Source organism: Dysidea avara, chromosome 12 (assembly GCF_963678975.1).
Source record: "Dysidea avara chromosome 12, odDysAvar1.4, whole genome shotgun sequence".
Taxonomy (NCBI): domain Eukaryota; kingdom Metazoa; phylum Porifera; class Demospongiae; order Dictyoceratida; family Dysideidae; genus Dysidea; species Dysidea avara.
Window position 1 is genome coordinate 2453916 of NC_089283.1, and position 18267 is coordinate 2472182.

Sequence of the window (18267 nt, forward strand, 5' to 3'; positions counted from 1 at the left end):
TATAAAGTCAACAATAATAACCAGTTAAATACCTGCTAAATGTTTGGTATTTCATGATTTTCAGCCTAGTAAAAAATTAATTTTCATAGTGGATTCACTCCAGGTGGAATAAGACAGAGCATTTTTTGGCGAAAACTGCATGATTTCAAGTGTAAAATTCAGAAGTCACCAGTACCAACAGCCTATGACATTGCCTGGGTGTTATTTTCATGGTTCTTATGATTGCTGTTTCCACTTTTATGATTTTCATTCCAATTTACATATTATTAATTTTACAAGTTAAAAAGTTAGTTTTAAGGACGTACATGCCTGGCATATTTCACCATTAATCATGTCAGTTTGTCATTGATGTATGCAGCTATATAAGTTTGTAACTTCTGAGCTGGAAGGAGCCAACAGAATTACTAACCATTCAATAATTACAACAGTTTCGGTGACAATAGAATTGGATTCTGAGAGTTGAAGACATGAATAGTTTGAAAGAAGACATATGAACCAATTATATAGCTATACATTAAAGAAAGCTTCAAACATCTATGGTGCTTATTGGATGACAGGAAAATTTTGACGAAAGAAAAAGTTAACGAATTAGACAAATCAGTTATAATTCATCAAAATTAATGTCCATAAATGCCTATGATTTATCAATATTTAATTCATCCTGATGAAGTGTGGATTCGTCAACTTTTCCTTTCTTCAAAATTTCTTGTCGTACAGTAACAAGAGAGATGGGGGGAGTCCCCATTATATACTAACAAATGGAGGGAGCATTATATGTAATCGAACCATTGCATTATAATTTGCTACAAGCTTGCAGGTACATGTGTATTTTGTTGTGTAGGGTTTAACCTGTCTAATCTTCTTTCACCACAAAACAGCAGAGAAACAGATATAAATAAACACTCATATTTCATGTTTCCACTGATATAGCTAGCTTTTGCAATAAAACATCTTTAAATTTCCCTTACAATGGTGAGTACGAGGAGTAGCTAACGTCTTGGGACTCTCATACACTATCTGAGAAATCCAATTATAAATACATGAAATATTATTGAAATAATAGAGAAATTCGTTTTGAAATACTTAAATATTGGGACTCTCGTACACAATTTAGTAGTTTGCGTGGGTGTTGGCAACCCCTCGGGTGAATATGACAATAGCCTGGTTTTTGCTGTTGCAATTTCCTTCATTAAGAACCAGACATTTTAACCAAAAGCATTGTAATGAATACTTTGTAAAACTGAGAATCGTGCTATTATTTTGGTTTCATAGATCCAATTACATTATATTGTAAAGCATGACGATGATGCAATATTCAGATTGTTAAATAAGAAACCCCGTCCCCCCAGTCCTGCTCCTATGCAAACATGCACTGATGATAGAATATTATCTTGCAACAGCATAGCCTTGCATCAAGTTCTTATCATTATAAGCTCCAGCAATAGTAGCTGTTGTAGGATACAAATACAACTGAGAAGGGATACAGGATACAAATACAAATACTAGGATACAAGTACTAGTAGCTGTTGTCGGATACAAATACAACTGACAATTGTATTTTTGTATCAGTTGAGTCCAGCACACATACCTTTTGTGCTGGGGGTGGTAGGCGGTCAGTGCTGGTCACTGTAAAGTGCTAATAATAAATAATAAAATACAACTGAGAAGGGTCTGACTATATTATGTGCCCATGCATTATAGCTAACAAACATGAAGGTAAAGCTGTAACTATATAGTGTTATGCATTCCATGAACATAACGTAAAATAGAGACACTTTGTGAGAGACATACCAATTCCACTGCCAGTACAGAGCTAGTTCCAACACTTCAATGGTAATCTCGTTGTCCACAGTTTTACCACCCAACAATGAGTACAGCAAACTGTAATAATTGTCACTGCCAGTAGGTGACCATAGGCATAGCCCATGTCTGCAATAGAACATCATAGTGATATGTCACATGAACTAAATCGTTAGGTTTTCATCCCCGCTCGTATTGCCGTTTTCCTCACCGCAAAGATTTTTTGTAAGGGGGCATCTCCAAACTGATTTTGGTACGCTTAACGTCATAGTGACTCTAATTTCAGACCCCCCCGTAGCGTCACACTATGAAAACAATGTATTGGCAATAGAAGCACAAAGCGTTATATTCTTTACCTGAAAACATAGTCCGCAAACAGTATTGCTGCTTAATCACGTCACTTTCTCTGTTCCTAGCTGTTTACACTATAACCGCTTTAATAAAAAATTATAACGTCACGGGCTGAACCCCCCCCCCCCCCCCTAACGTCATTATGACGTTAAGCATACCAAAATCAGTTTGGAGATGCCCCCTAAGCTTACCATTATTGAGAAGCTGAATGTAAAGTTAGTAACTAGCTATAGAACAGACCAAGAAAACTGCTTTGAAATTAACTTATAATAAGCATAAGTGTAGCAGAGGGAGCATAGACAGGCCAAAGCCCCGTGTAATTTCATTGAAGCCTTAATTTATAAACCCTCCCTTCTAAAGATCAATATACTCTAATAGAGTAGTCATAACTATATTAAAAACAGGCTGAGTTGTGCAGTAAGAAAGCATCATGTGCTTTCTACGGTTAAACAGCATTTTAGCAGTATGTATGAACAAATAGGATGATTAATGTGTTAGTAATGATAATTTTGACAGTGGAGACATATTTTTCAGGTTCAGCAGATAATACTGCTAAAGCATGGCCAGACATTACAAAGTGATACTAGTGTCATTAGGACATGACTCTGTGGTATTGTGTATGGCTGCAAGTGAACCAGATAGGGAACTGTTCACTGGCTCATCAGATAGCACTGCCAGGTCTTGGAATGTAGAAACTGGCCAACCGCTGAGCTCGGAGTATTCGAAGGCCATCAAGTGCCAGTCACTTGTACGCAGGTTAATTGATTCTCATTTTTATAACAACCTGAGAAAGTGTGTGTAGTGAACTTCTAAGGCTAGTGTAATAACTCACACTAATCTGTTGACCGAATCTGTTTAGTTTGGTTGTGACTTGGCTAGTGGGAGGCTGGGCAGCCCTTACTCTCTGACCAAATTATGTCATTTGTTTTAACCTTTGCAGCTCTCAGACAGTCTATTGTTTACTGGAAGTGCTGATTGTATGGCTCGATGCTGGCAAGTGGAGTTTGCAGAATGCTTGAGGGTGTATCGTGGCCATCAGAGCACTGTAAATTGTGTTATTGCTCAGGACGATGTCGGTACGTTGCTTTATTCATATTTCATGTTATGTTTTCGACAATGCTAAATTAAGTTAATTCCTCCCTTGTCTGAGGATTGTAGTATTGGACAAACAATGGTTTGACTAGCCCATGTACCCTGACTAAGCTTAGACAATCAGCACAAAATTGACATGAATTATTAAATGTTTCCATGTGTGGCACAACAGTAATGATGTGTAATTATGTCATCATTACTGTGGTGTTTGCAAGCAGTAGAGATGGTTTGGTGCGAGCGTGGGACATCAAGACTGGCATTTGTAGAAAGCTGTTCAAAGGTCACAGCTACCCTATCAATTGCATGCAGGTATGTAAGTGTAGTGATATCATCCCATAAAGACTCTTATCATTGATGTCACTGAAGGTACATGGTGATTGCCTATACTCTGGCTCATATGATAAGGCAGTCAAAGTCTGGGATATTTCATTTCTTGATAATTCATTACCTGGTACAACTGTTTAAAATGTTTTTCATGTTTTTGACCTTTTTAATCACATGTTTAATAAAAACACTCTTTTCAAAAGCTTATGTCTTGTTTTGTATTGCAGGCTTATCACTGAAAATGTTGGCTATGTTGTTCATTATTTACAAACAATGGTTTGCGGTTAGCAATCAGTGTACCATTTAAGCCCACCACTCATATGGTGACATCTTTCACTATCGAATAAGTTTTCTGTCATGATTAGATCAGTGTCAATAACGTGTGGATGACCAGTCTAGCGGACGAACAACTAATGAATATAATTGCAACCTCCCACTCAAGGAATGTGTACATGTAACTACTGAAATGCTACACTAACAATGTAATGGAGTTATCTCATTGTTACACTGTATGGCCGTCTAATAGGAATTAATGTTGACCAGATGCATGATAACTAGGAAGTGCATTCATAAAATTGACGCCTGGAACCGCAACGACACCATATGTGGCTTTGTTTTGACGCATCAGGCAAATTGCTCCCATAGTTACGTGGTGCTTCCTTGGGGGTGGAAACCCAATATTTCTTCGTAGCTATAGAACCAGTCTGTAAGTCACAACAGTGTTGTGTGGTTTCCATACATTTCTGTTGAATTATTAATCTGCTGTGTCAGTAGTACTGTAGAAGCCCAGTGGTTTCATTGTCTCCACAGAAATCTGACAAAAATGGAAAATAATGTGGTGAAATAGAGGATATATGGTTCTTGCATAGTATCAATTTGTTTTGTTGGCCAATGTTTAATGACTCCCTCCATTAACCACCATTCCTAATATGGCTATGTATATGCATCTGCTAATATTATAAGTCTAAGTCTTCTCCATACAGTGCAATGCGTACAAACAAGTTGTACAGTTTGTTGAAGGTATATCCTTAATATTTAATGTTACATGTCAAAAGTAGATTTACTGCTGACTATACTAGATACAACATTGGATAACCATCTTGCATTGTTCACATCACTGAAACTCATGGAGCAGATGTCCCGTAACTCCCTATTAGCTGCATATTCCAGAGACATTTCTAGGCACCTGTTAAAGTGTTTCATTACATTTCATTACAAAATAACATCTGAATCTCATCGTTATCTAATGTGTGGGCCATTCACTCCAGTTGAATTTAATAACATGGTAGTGACCATGCCACAAGTATATGTGTGACTTCGTGTAGTCAGTAACTCATAATATTATAAACTAAATATCATAAACTTATTTGAAACAAAGCTGTACGATTTCTTCTTACAGGACTTCTGTCCAGAAATTAAAGCATGAGTTATATAGCTTCAGCAGTTAAACCTAATCTTGTTAATAGGACCGCCTGCTATGTGGCCACATCAAACATATCATATAATCCATGACTTGTCTGGTACAGAACTGAAATATTATGAAACTGCAATTTGGTGGTACAAGACAAGGAAGTTTTCTCAAATATTAACTGATCACATGTTTATCATGCAACAGGTTGATGAAACAATAAACGGTAACTTAAAAGTATAATTTGTAATAATTAGTCTTGAGTTGTAGATGTTTAGTACATAGGTAACACCTATGTGTTTAATATTAGTATGAACATGATGAATGGCCTAGAAATTGATCTGGTTAATTTCTTATTGCATGGATGGGACTTACAAATCACATGCACTCATTGGAATAACCTGCTTGTAGTAGCCATCTGTCTTAAGAGGTCACCTCTCTATGCCAACCAACTTAGAAACCAGAATTCCTATTCTGATCCATGACCAGCAGTCTGTTCAGGTCACAATAGTTTTGTCTGAATAGCACTAAGCAGGTTTCACTAGCTACATGTTAATACTAAAATTATTGTTATTCTATACACTATTTATCCTGATATTATTTTCTAGATAGGTCATATATGAATCACACAATATCAATTACATCATGACTGTATACAGTACCAGTGCTGTATTAGAATACACAAATAACAACCAAGAATACCATAAATGTACACTGTCCTCATCAAGGTTATAATATGGTCATTGCCACACTGTACTGTGTATACTAACAGAGCTCCTAGCTATTATACCAGTTTGCATGCAGTGTGTTGTAAGTGGCAATGCTCCACTGAACAGCAGCAGTAGCAGTTGGAAATGTCAGATGTGATGGAAGCCAATGACAGCAATCCCTGATGTTAACACCTGGCCTCCATTGTGTCCCAGTGTAATGAAATATACACTGGAACTGTGATATAACCCAGTGAATGAATGGGTGGCAGATCAAAGGAGCTAACATGGTGATATCAGTTAGTGAAGCAATAGAAGGGAATTGCCCGTGACTTCTTATTAGGAATGAGGAAGTACTATAGATAATGAAAAGGAAGCCAAGTACAACAATGTATAACATGTAAGGCTTGTGAAATAGTGTATATTCCAGTTATTGTGGTATGCATAAGTAAATTTTATACGTTGTAGCTAATTTGTAACTAGCAAGTATCACATGACAAACAATCATCTGAGCACTCCAATATTTACTGCTCAAAGTCATTTGCTTATTGTACATGGACAATTAAAAGACACATAGAGTGTTTTGTTGTGACTTAAATCATTACTGAATTTGCTTGCTTCAGTTTTACTTAAATCATCAATTGTGTGGAAGACAAAATATAATTGACATTAGATAATGTGGAGCCATTAAGAGAGCATTATGGGTTTGTAATGTAAGACATTATTATTGAATGGTATCTATACTAATTTGATCAACCATGTGTATACGTACATGTTTGCATCTTCCGTTAAACATAATAACTCTATAAGTAGAAGGTGTACATGTCAGACACCTGTACATCTGTGTTTGCATATACTGCTTAAATTGCATACATGTTAGCTACAGAAATTACTTGTATAATACCTGTCACCTCTGACATGCCTTTATAACTCACCTGACGTTTTGTGCTGACAACATTAACTTTCTGCTATGACAGAGAGTATAGCCTTTCCCAGCTACATATTCCTTTATGTGCTACTCTGACTACCACACTTGTCAGTGAAATTACTAGTGACCTCGCCAATAACTTTTCAATAGTGTCATCAGACCTACCACGTTTCTACATGCAGGAATGCTTAGTACGCTTCAAGTCAATCTCAAGGAGAAATGTATTGGATGTGTGGACATGTATGTGGCAGTGTTGGCCCAACTCCAGTGTGATGATGAAACTCACTTTGATGATCAGATTGGTTATCTGGAAAGGACTGCCAATTGGAAAAATTGGAAATAATAACCCTGATGCAATTTGCTGGCTGTTTATGGTGGGAGAACAGGAATTTGGTGAGTCCAACTAAACTGAGTTCTTACCAGTGAGCCATTTTCACCTTGCAAACATGCTTGCATGGCCAGACTCTACATGGCAACATACTTTAATAGCAGCCATATAGAGTCAGACCAAAGAAGACAAGAAGAGTAAAACAGCTAGAAGAATCCTTTGAATAAATTATCCACTTACCTTAATCTAGGAACTGATGAAAGCATCTTGAAAGAAGGAAGACATATTCCCAAGAAACAAGACAGATCAGCAAACAACATGATTAGATTGCCAACAAGGCTTTCATATAATCCCAGAAGCTGACCATGTGGAACTAGTGTCTGGAAAGTATACAACAATGAAGGATACTGGCATATTTGGAGGAATGACTGCAGTGTGCAGCCCATACATTTAGATGCTTATTATCACTCACTTGTTACTGGCATTTTACTTATTAAGGCTTTACAGCACAAGTGCTGAAGGTCTGTAGGACACCTGGTCCTACAGCCTGTTTAAAGTTGTTACATAAAGTGTTTTTGAAAAGGTGGAGAAAGGAGAAAATATCCATGACTGGACCTGGGCAGCCTCAAACCTGCAGCCATCTGATTAATGCTCAAATGCTTACAAGAGTCTGCCAGGCAGTCAGGATGTTTTCTCCTTGTCAATTTCAAGTATATATATATCTCCACAGGAACTCTAGCATAACTGTATAACTGTCTATATTCATTGTTTGTGTATGATTTCATACCTACATTAGTTCACTTTAGAGCTAAATGGGCTTTGGTCTTCGCCCCATGCCTGGAGCAGTACTGACTACAATGGTCTGGATGGAAATAAATCTTGGGAGTCAGAGGTGTTTTACTGCGATGCTGTTTTGCATGTGGTAAGGTGTTAGAAGCCTTATTAATGAACCACTTCTGTTTATGGCGCACACTACAGACAGTACATATAGTTTTATTTCATTAACTTTTGTCCAGCATTAAATGTTAGGATCAAAAATGATAATGGTGACTCGGGCATGGGGATCATTAATAATTTAACTGCATGACATATATATAGAGCAACCTTTTCATCATGCTATAAAGTGTACCAGCAATTGGCCATCTGATAGAATGGTTTCTTTGTAGATAGGACCTTTCTAGCTGTACTGATGCATATAACTGTGAAAAAATTGAGTCATGTTACAATATAGTTTTGAGGGGGTGTTGTAGCAGTGAAGAGTGATAAACCAGTAAGAAATATCTAGACTTATGCTGTATTCTTTTACCAACTCTTGTGTAAAGTATGATACAGTGACTATAACACCTGACCTATAGTGCAGTGTACATTTCCTTTTAACTCCTCATATCAACTGGTACTTTTAAGCAGCATATCATCTATTATAGGCTTGTCCAAGTAAAGCACAGCTTTATAATTTAATAATACAATTCTATGCTTCTGATGTGCGTACGGCAACAAAGTGAAAGTGTGCATAATACATGTGTAGTATGTGTGGCTACAAATGTTTACATTCCTTTGTTTTGTGAGAGAATCTTGCCATAGACTCCACAGATCAATATAAGTAAAGTTTGCTTAAGCCACAGCCTTTCAACCACCATACCACTGGGGCTGATACAGAGGGGGTGGATCCCTGCATCAGCAATAGCTACTTCAAGGTTTCCCAGTCTGTTATCTGTCATGGCAACATGTAACTATGAATGAATCCTGGTGACAAGATAATGATCTTTTTGCTTCAATGCACAGGAGTTCTCATAAGTTTGGGAAAAATATTGAGTCTGCAATTCCACTTAAAAATGAGTTATCAATTTATCTTCTAAAGTTGCAGAGAATTTATGACAATGAGCTTGCCATCTAGCAAGCTCATGCACTATCAAGGTTGCCTTCTGCTGTGGTTTCCATTTTGATTTTAACATGGTACATAATAGCTGTACCCAAAGTTGCTCATAACACTGCTTGACCTCATTGAATACTTCCTGGAGTTGTCCTTTGAAGCATTCAGCAATTGGCTTGATTGGCTCCAATAGTGACAGCAAAAATGCGTAATTACGTGCTCAAAGCTATTAAAAATACGCTTCAGTCCATTGGCAGTACTTCAAGATTTGGCAGAATCCCAAATCCAATTAGAATACATTTCATTATCATCATTAGCGGGTAGCAGGTCTGTTCCCAAATTTTTACAATTACAACGTAAGGATATAACTTGCTGTCTCTTTGAAAGATCATGAAAAAATAAGAATGCTTGTTGACATTATCAGTCATATTTTGACAGCTTGAAATAACATTACTAGATTTAAAGCTGCGTAGGCAACATTCTTGAAATTCAGCATCTGGTGCCATGCCTGTACACCAAAAGTTAAATATGGTTTTATGACCTCATAGTAGCTGTCTGCTTCACATATGATAGCACACCGTAGCCCCTAGAATGAGCATGCAAATACTGCATGGGTGTGTTTCAGACAGTATATACAATCCTTCATTTGTACTCTCCAGCCCAACTTGAAACCTGCCCCTTTGATAAATTTCTGAATCAGCACTTGATACCACCAATTGTATTACTGTATCGCTTACACATGCAATAAAAGTACCCCAAATAGGAGCTCTTGCAAGTGAATCTACTATGCGTTAGATTGTACTGAGACGGGTAGTTTGGTCAGTTATAGCAATTTAATATACATCTGGGTAGATTGAATGTTACTTATAACTTATAAGTGCATGCACTGACTCAATGCAAATGTGTTGTACAGGAAAACATTCCAGGGATAGAACTATGAGGGTAGTACTATGTGCTTAACACATGATGGTATGCAGTGTTGGGACAGTTACTTTGTAAATGTAACTCGTTACCGACTATAAAGTAGACAATAATAACCAGTTAACTACCTGCTAAATATTTGGTATTAATTTCATGATTTTCAGCCTAGTAAAAAAATAATTTTCATAGTGCCAAGTGGAATAAGACAGAGCATTTTTTGGCGAAAACTGCATGATCTCAAGTGTAAAATTCAGAAGTCACCAGTACCAACAGCCTATGACATTGCCTGGGTGTTATTTTCATGATTCTTATGATTGCTGTTTCCACTTTTTATGATTTTCATTCCAATACATCAATTTACACATATTAATTTTACAAGTTAAAAAGTTAGTTTTAAGGACGTACATGCCTGGCATATTTCACCACTAATCATGTCAGTTTGTCATTGATGTATGCAGCTATATAAGTTTGTAACTTCTGAGCTGGAAGGAGCCAACAGAATTACTAACCATTCAATAATTACAACAGTTTCGGTGACAATAGAATTAGATTCTGAGAGTTGAAGACATGAATAGTTTGAAAGAAGACATATGTGACCAGATTTTACAGAACCGATCCAAATCGCACATCAGGCAAAATCAAACTAACACCACCAGTGGATAGCTACACCATCGTACTACAAGTTTTGACCCTCAGCACTACTCAAACTACACGAGGCTGGTTTTTACACACGTCTTTTCTGGGTGGTGTGGAGTGCTCAAATGGCGGTTTCAGGCCTTGTGAAGGACCTGGCTTGGCAAGAGTCAGTGGCTTACTGGTGGACAGCCTTATAATGTTGGCCAGACGTGTTCTCTGTTGATTTTGCTACATATCAGCCACTAAGGAGCCAGCACAGCCCTGTAATCTCGTGTCTGGACTCCAATCGTGGTCTGCCTCCATTTTGAGGTCTAACTTTTGCCCTCCCCACCACCCCCCAGCCTCCACCCCCCAGCCTCCACCCCCCAGCCTCCACCCCCCAGCCTCCACCCCCCAGCCTCCACCCCCCAGCCTCCACCCCCCAGCCTCCACCCCCCAGCCTCCACCCCCCAGCCTCCACCCCCCAGCCTCCACCCCTTTGTGAGCACTCGTGATACTACTTCGCTCGTCCAACTGCTCAGATTTTCTATCTTATTTGGCGGGAAACTGTACAAGCAGCTACAAGTACTGGAAGTGGCTTGAAAGGTAACAGATTGATGCATCTTTTGTGTAAATTTCATACGCGTGCTTGCTATCCTTGGAGAGTTATGCTGGCTTCAATTCTTTAAAACCGTTTATCTCGGAACTTCTAATGTGCGATTTGGATCGTTTTTCCAAAATCCAGTCACATATGAACCAATTATATAGCTATACATTAAAGAAAGCTTCAAACATCTATGGTGCTTATTGGATGACAGGAAAATTTTGACAAAAGAAAAAGTTAACGAATTAGACAAATCAGTTAAATTTTAATTCATCAAAATTAATGTCCATAAATGCCTACTATTTCTCAATATTTGCTTCATCCTGATGAAGTGTGGATTCGTCAACTTTTCCTTTCTTCAAAATTTCTTGTCATATGGTAACAAGAAAGTTGGGGGGAGTCCCCATTATATACTAACAAATGGAGGGAGCACTATATGTAATCGAACCATTGCATTATAATTTGATACAAGCTTGCAGGTACATGTGTATTTTGTTGTGTAGGGTTTAACCTGTCTAATCTTCTTTCACCACAAAACAGCAGAGAAACATATATAAATAAACACTCGTATTTCATGTTTCCATTGATATAGCTAGCTTTTGCAATAAAACATCTTTAAATTTCCCTTACAATGGTGAATACGAGGGGTAGCTAACGTCTTGGGACTCTCATACACTATCTGAGAAATCCAATTATAAATACATATAAACACATGAAATATTTATTGAAATAATAGAGAAATGCGTTTTGAAATACTTTAATATTGGGACTCTCGTGCACAATTTAGTAGTTAGCGTGGGTGTTGGCAACCCCTCGGGTGAATATGACAACAGCCTGGTTTTTGCTGTTGCAATTTCCTTCATTAAGAACCAGACATTTTAACCAAAAAGCATTGTAATGAATACTTTGTAAAACTGAGAATCGTGCTATTATTTTGGTTTCATAGATCCAATTACATTATATTGTAAAGCATGACGATGATGCAATATTCAGATTGTTAAATAAGAAACCCCCTCCCCCAGTCCTGCTCCTATGCAAACATGCACTGATGATAGAATATTATCTTGCAACAGCATAGCCTTGCATCAAGTTCTTATCATTATAAGCTCCAGCAATAGTAGCTGTTGTAGGATACAAATACAACTGAGAAGGGATACAAATACAAATACTAGGATACAAGTACTAGTAGCTGTTGTCGGATACAAATACAACTGACAATTGTATTTTTGTATCAGTTGTGTCCAGCACACATACCTTTTGTGCTGGGGGTGGTAGGCGGGAAAAAAATACAACTGAGAAGGGTCTGACTATATTATGTGCCCTGCATTATAGCTAACAAGCATGAAGGTAAAGCTGTAACTATGTAGTGTTATGCATTCCATGAACATAACGTAAAATAGAGACACTTTGTGAGAGACATACCAATTCCACTGCCAGTACAGAGCTAGTCCCAACACTTCAATGGTAATCTCGTTGTCCACAGTTTTACCACCCAACAATGAGCACAGCAAACTGTAATAATTGTCATCTGCCAGTAGGTGACCATAGGCATAGCCCATGTCTGCAATAGAACATCATCGTTATATGTCACATGAACTAAATCGTTAGGTTTTCATCCCCGCTCGTATTGCCGTTTTCCTCACCGCAAAGATTTTTTGTAAGCTTACCATTATTGAAAAGCTGAATGTAAAATTGATCAGAGTTGAAGTTAACTGTAAAATGGTCCCATAGATGTTTTGTGAGCTTTTGTTTGATGACATAAGGTGGTAAAGATAAGTTTATAACAGGTAGATGATTTCAAAGTCTTACAATTCAATTGAAATAGAAATGATGATGAGTGGTGGATACTGTCTTAGGGTGGCATAGTTTTAAGTAACTTCCAGATCTAGTGATATATTACTATAGGATGCATTAATGTGTTAGTAATGATTATTTGACAGTGGAGACATATTTTTCAAGTTCAGCAGATAATACTGCTAAAGTGTGGACATTACAAAGTGATACTAGTGTCATTAGGACATGACTCTGTGGTATTGTGTATGGCTACAAGTGAACCAGATAGGGAACTGTTCACTGGCTCATCAGATGGCACTGCCAGATCTTGGAATGTAGAAACTGGCCAACCACTGAGAGTATTCGAAGGCCATCAAGCGCCAGTCACCTGTATGCAGGTTAATTGAATGTTTACATTTTTATAACAACCTGAGAAAGTATGTGTGGTGAACTTCTAAGGCTAGTGTAATAACTCTCACTAATCTGTTGACCACATCTATTTAGTTTGGTTGTGACTTGGCTAGTGGGAGGCTGGGCAGCCTGCAATGTGTACATAACTTTCTGACCAAATTATGTGATTTGTTTTAACCCTTGCAGCTCTCAGGCAGCCTATTGTTCACTGGAAGTGCTGATTGTATGGCTCGATGCTGGCAAGTGGAGTATGCAGAATATTTGAGGGTGTATCGTGGCCATCAGAGCACTGTAAATTGTGTTATTGCTCAGGACGATGTCGGTACGTTGCTTTATTCATATTTCATGTTATGTTTTTGACAATGCTAAATTAAGTTAATTCCTCCCTTGTCTGAGGATTGTAGTATTGGACAAACAATGGTTTGACTAGCACATGTACCCTGACTAAGCTTAGACAATCAGCACAAAATTGACATGAATTATTAAATGTTTCCATGTGTGACACAACAGTAATGATGTGTAATTATGTCATCATTAATGTGGTGTTTGCAAACAGTAGAGATGGTTTGGTGCTAGCGTGGGGCATCAAGACTGACATTTGTAGAAAGCTGTTCAAAGGTCACAGCTACCCTATCAATTGCATGCAGGTACGTAAGTGTAGTGATATCATCCTATACAGACTCTTATCATTGATGTCACTGAAGGTACATGGCGATCGCCTATACTCCGGCTCATATGATAAGGCAGTCAAAGTCTGGGATATTTCATTTCTTGATAATTCATTACCTGGTACAACTGTTTAAAATGTGTTTCATGTTTTTGACCTTTTTAACCACATGTTTAATAAAAAACACTCTTTTCAAAAGCTTATGTCTTGTTTTGTATTGCAGGCTTATCATTGAAAATGCATTGCAGGCTTATCATCGAAAATGTTGGCTATGTTGTTCATTATTTACAAACAATGGTTTGCGGTTAGCAATCAGCGTACAATTTAAGCCCACCACGCATCTGACAACATCTTTCACTATCGAATAAGTTTTCTGTCATGATTAGATCAGTGTCAATAACGTGCGGATGACCAGTCTAGCGGACGAACAACTAATGAACATAATTTCCACCTCCCACTCAAGGAATGTGTACATGCAACTAATGAATTGCTACACTAACAATGTAATGGAGTTATCTCATTGTTACACTGTATGGCCGTCTAATAGGAATTAATGTTGACCAGATGCATGATAACTAGGAAGTGCATTCATAAAATTGACACCTGGAACCGCAGCAACACCATATGTGGCTTTGTTTCGACGCATGCAAATTGCTCCCATAGTTACATGGTGCTTCCTCGGGGGTGGAAACCCAATATATCTCCGTAGCTATAGAACCAGTCTGTAAATCACAACAGTGTTGTGTGGTTTCCATACATTTCTGTTGAATTATTAATCTGCTATGTCAATAGCACTGTAGAAGCCCAGTGGTTTCATTGTCTCCACAGAAATCTCACAAAAATGGAAAATAATGTGGTGAAATAGAGGATATATGGTTCTTGCATATTATCAATTTGTTTTGTTGGCCAATGTTTAATGACTCCCTCCATTAATGACCATTCCTAATATGGCTATGTATATGCATTACATCATCTGCTAAAATTATAAGTGTAAGTCTTCTCCATGCAGTGCAATGCGTACAAACAAGTTGTACAGTTTGTTGAAGGTATATCCTTAATGTTAATGTTACATGTCGAAAGTAGATTTACTGCTGACTATACTAGATACAACATTGGATAACCATCTTGCATTATTCGCATCACTGAAACCCATGGAGCAGATGTCCCATAACTCCCTATTAGTTGCATATTCCAAAGACATTTCTAAGCACCTGTTAAAGTGTTTCATTACATTTCATTACAAAATAACATCTGAATCTCATCGTTATCTAATGTGTGGGCCATTCACTCCAGTTGACTTTAATAACATGGTAGTGACCACGCCACAAGTATATGTGTGACTTCGTGTAGTCAGTAACTCATAATATTACAAACTCAATATCATAAACTTATTTGAAACAAGGCTGTACGATTTCTTCTTACAGGACTTCTGTCCAGAAATTAAAGCATGAGCTATATAGCTTCAGCAGTTAAATCTAATCTTGTTAATAGGACCGCCTGTTATGTGGCCACATCAAACATATCGGTGAGACTATAATCCATGACTTGTCTGCTACAGAGCTGAAATATTATGAAACTGTGATTCGTATAAGTCAAGACGTTTTTTCATTAACTGATCACATGTTTATCATGCAACAGGTTGATGAAACAATAAACAGTAACTTAAAAGTATAATTTGCAATAATCAGTCTTGAGTTGTAGATGTTTAGTACATAGATAACACCTATGTGTTTAATATCAGTGTGAACATGATGAATGGCCTAGAAATTGATCTGAACAATGATGTATCTTTGCATCAGCTTTCGGCAGTGTCTTTACCAAAGATAGATTTGCATTGTAATGGATTATTATATATTGTATTCAGATCAAATTTCTACATGCATTGTTACTATATATACACTGAAACCTGCTTGTAGTAGCCATCTGTCTTAAGAGGTCACCTCTCTATGCCAACCAACTTAGAAACAAGAATTCCTCTTCTGATCCACAACCAGCAGTCTGTTGAGGTCACAATAGTTTTATTGGACACTATAGGCAGGCTTCACTAGCTACATGTTAATTGTTTTGAATACTAACATTATTGTTATTCTATCCTGATATATTATTTGCTCGCTATAGGCCATATATGAATCACACACAATGGCGGATCCAGGATGGGGCATTTAGGGCAAATGCCCCCCCTCCCCCCCCAACTTATGGAGGAGCCAACTATAGCTAGCTAGCTAGTTCTAATTACAATACTAAACCTAATGTCAGGACAAGATCATTTTATACAACTTATGAAAATATGCACATTTTATTAACATTTATTACAAATTCGATTGAAAAACAAAGCAAACCAAAGTCAAACTAACTGTGAAACAGTCACCCAGCACCTTCGTGTGTACTAAAAATAATTATAGTGTTGCTGCTGTCTAAGACATTCAGGGCCTTTAAATCAACTTTTAAGACTTCACAACCATCTGCAAATGCCAAATGGCAAAAATTAACAGTGAGACACTACTAAGAGGTGCTTATTTGCTGCTTTAAAATTTCAGTAACTAGCAAGAGAATCTGGCTCTCCCCAACCACCTACAACTTAGCCTGTTTGTGCCCCTCCCCTTGCCAGCTCCTGGATCCGCCCCTGACACAATATCAATTGCATCATGACTGTATACAGTACCTGTGCTGTATTAGAATACACAAATAACAACCAAGAATACCATAAATGTACAATATCCTCATTAAGGTTATATGATCATTGTCACACTGTACTATGTATACTAACAGAGCTCCTAGCTATTATACCAGTTTGCATGCAGTGTGTTGTAAGTGGCAATGCTCCACTGAACAGCACCATTAGCAGTAGCAGTTGGAAATGTCAGGTGCTACAGAAGCCAATGACAGCAATCCCTGATGTTACCACCTGGCCTCCATTGTGTCCCAGTGTAATGAAATATACACTGGAACTGTGATATAACCCAGCAAATGCATGGGCGGCAGATCAAAGGAGCTAACATGGTGATATCAGTAAGTGAAGCAATAGAAGGGAATTGCCCGCGACTTCTTATTAGGAAGTACTATAGATAGTGTGCATAAGATGAAAAGGAAGCCAAGTACAACAATGTATAACATATAAGGCTTGTGACATAGTGTATATTCCAGTTATTGTGGTATGCATAAGTAAATTTTATACGTTGTAGCTAATTTGTAACTAGTAAGTATCACATGACAAACAATCATCTGAGCACACCAATAATTACTGCTCAAAGTCATTTGCTTATTGTACATGGACAATTAAAAGACTCATAGAGTGTTTTGTTGTGACTTAAATCATTATTGAATTTGCTTGCTTCAGTTTTACTTAAATCATCAATTGCGTGGAAGACAAAATATAATTGACATTAGATAATGTGGAGCCATTAAGAGAGCATTATGGCTGCAAAAAAAAACAAGAAAAAAACTTAGGGTTGTACATAGCAAGGGGATCAAACATCACCATACATTACCAGCAATTGACCATCTGATAGAATGCAGATAGGGTTAAGGGTGACCTTTCTAGCTGTACTGATGCATATAACTGTGAAAAATTGAGTTATGTTAACAATATAGTTCTGAGGGGGTGTTGTAGCAGTGAAGAGTGATAAACCAGTAAGCTGAATATCTAGACTTTTCTACTCTTGTGTAAAGTATGATACAGTGACTATAGCACCTGACCTATAGTGCAGTGTACATTTTCCTTGAACTCCTCATATCACCCGGTACTTTTAAGCAGCATATCATCTATATAGGCTTGTCCAATTTATGAGTAAAGCACAGCTTTATAATTTAACAGTACAATTCTATGCTTCTGATGTGCGTATAGCAACACAGTGAAAGTGTGCGTAATACATGTGTAGCATGTGCGAGCCGAGCACATGATAAAAGCTGAATGTTTACATTCCTTTGTTTTGTGAGAGAATCTTACCATAGACTCCATCACAGATCAATATACGTAAAGTTTGTTTAAGCAACAGCCAGAACTTTCAACCACCATACCACTTGGGCTGATACAGAGGGGGTGGATCCCTGCATCGGCAATAGCTATTTCAAGGTTTCCCAGTCTGTCATCTGTCATGGCAACATGTAACCATGAATGAATCCTAGTGACAAGACAATAATCTTTTTGCTTCAATGCACAGGAGTTCTCATAAGTTTAGGAAAAAATTGCATTTCCACTTAAAAATGAGTTATCAATTTATCTTCTAAAATTGCAGAGAATTTATGGCCATGAACTTGCCATCTAGCAAGCTCATGCACTATCAAGGTTGCCTTCTGTAGTGGTTTTTTCCATTTGGATTTTAACACGATACATAATAGCTGTAAGTTCATATAGTACAAATTACAGCATTTACTTTTTCCCAAAGTTGCTCATAATATTGCTTGACCTCATCAAATACCTCCTGGAGTTGTCCTTTGAAGCATTCAACAATTGGCTTCATTGGCTCCA

The 18267-nt window shown here is 37.6% G+C and overlaps 1 protein-coding gene across 1 annotated transcript; it reads left to right on the forward strand.

The window, feature by feature from the left end:
- The first annotated feature begins 12969 nt into the window (after positions 1 to 12969).
- LOC136241276 (WD repeat-containing protein 86-like) lies at positions 12970 to 13935 on the forward strand. The gene is made up of 4 exons (XM_066032468.1): positions 12970 to 13119; positions 13319 to 13454; positions 13643 to 13779; positions 13837 to 13935. The coding sequence occupies exons 1-4, from the start codon at positions 12988 to 12990 to the stop codon at positions 13933 to 13935; spliced, it is 504 nt and encodes a 167-aa protein (XP_065888540.1). The 5' UTR covers positions 12970 to 12987.
- Positions 13936 to 18267: the final 4332 nt, after the last annotated feature.

What these genes read in the sequence shown, in the direction of transcription:
- LOC136241276 (XM_066032468.1), top strand. Translation starts at nt 12,988, where the DNA reads ATGGCTACAAGTGAACCAGATAGGGAACTGTTCACTGGCTCATCAGAT. An exon ending in CGCCAGTCACCTGTATGCAG is followed by an intron (nt 13,120 to 13,318) that starts GTTAATTGAATG and finishes TAACCCTTGCAG; the next exon opens with CTCTCAGGCAGCCTATTGTT. An exon ending in TATTGCTCAGGACGATGTCG is followed by an intron (nt 13,455 to 13,642) that starts GTACGTTGCTTT and finishes GTGACACAACAG; the next exon opens with TAATGATGTGTAATTATGTC.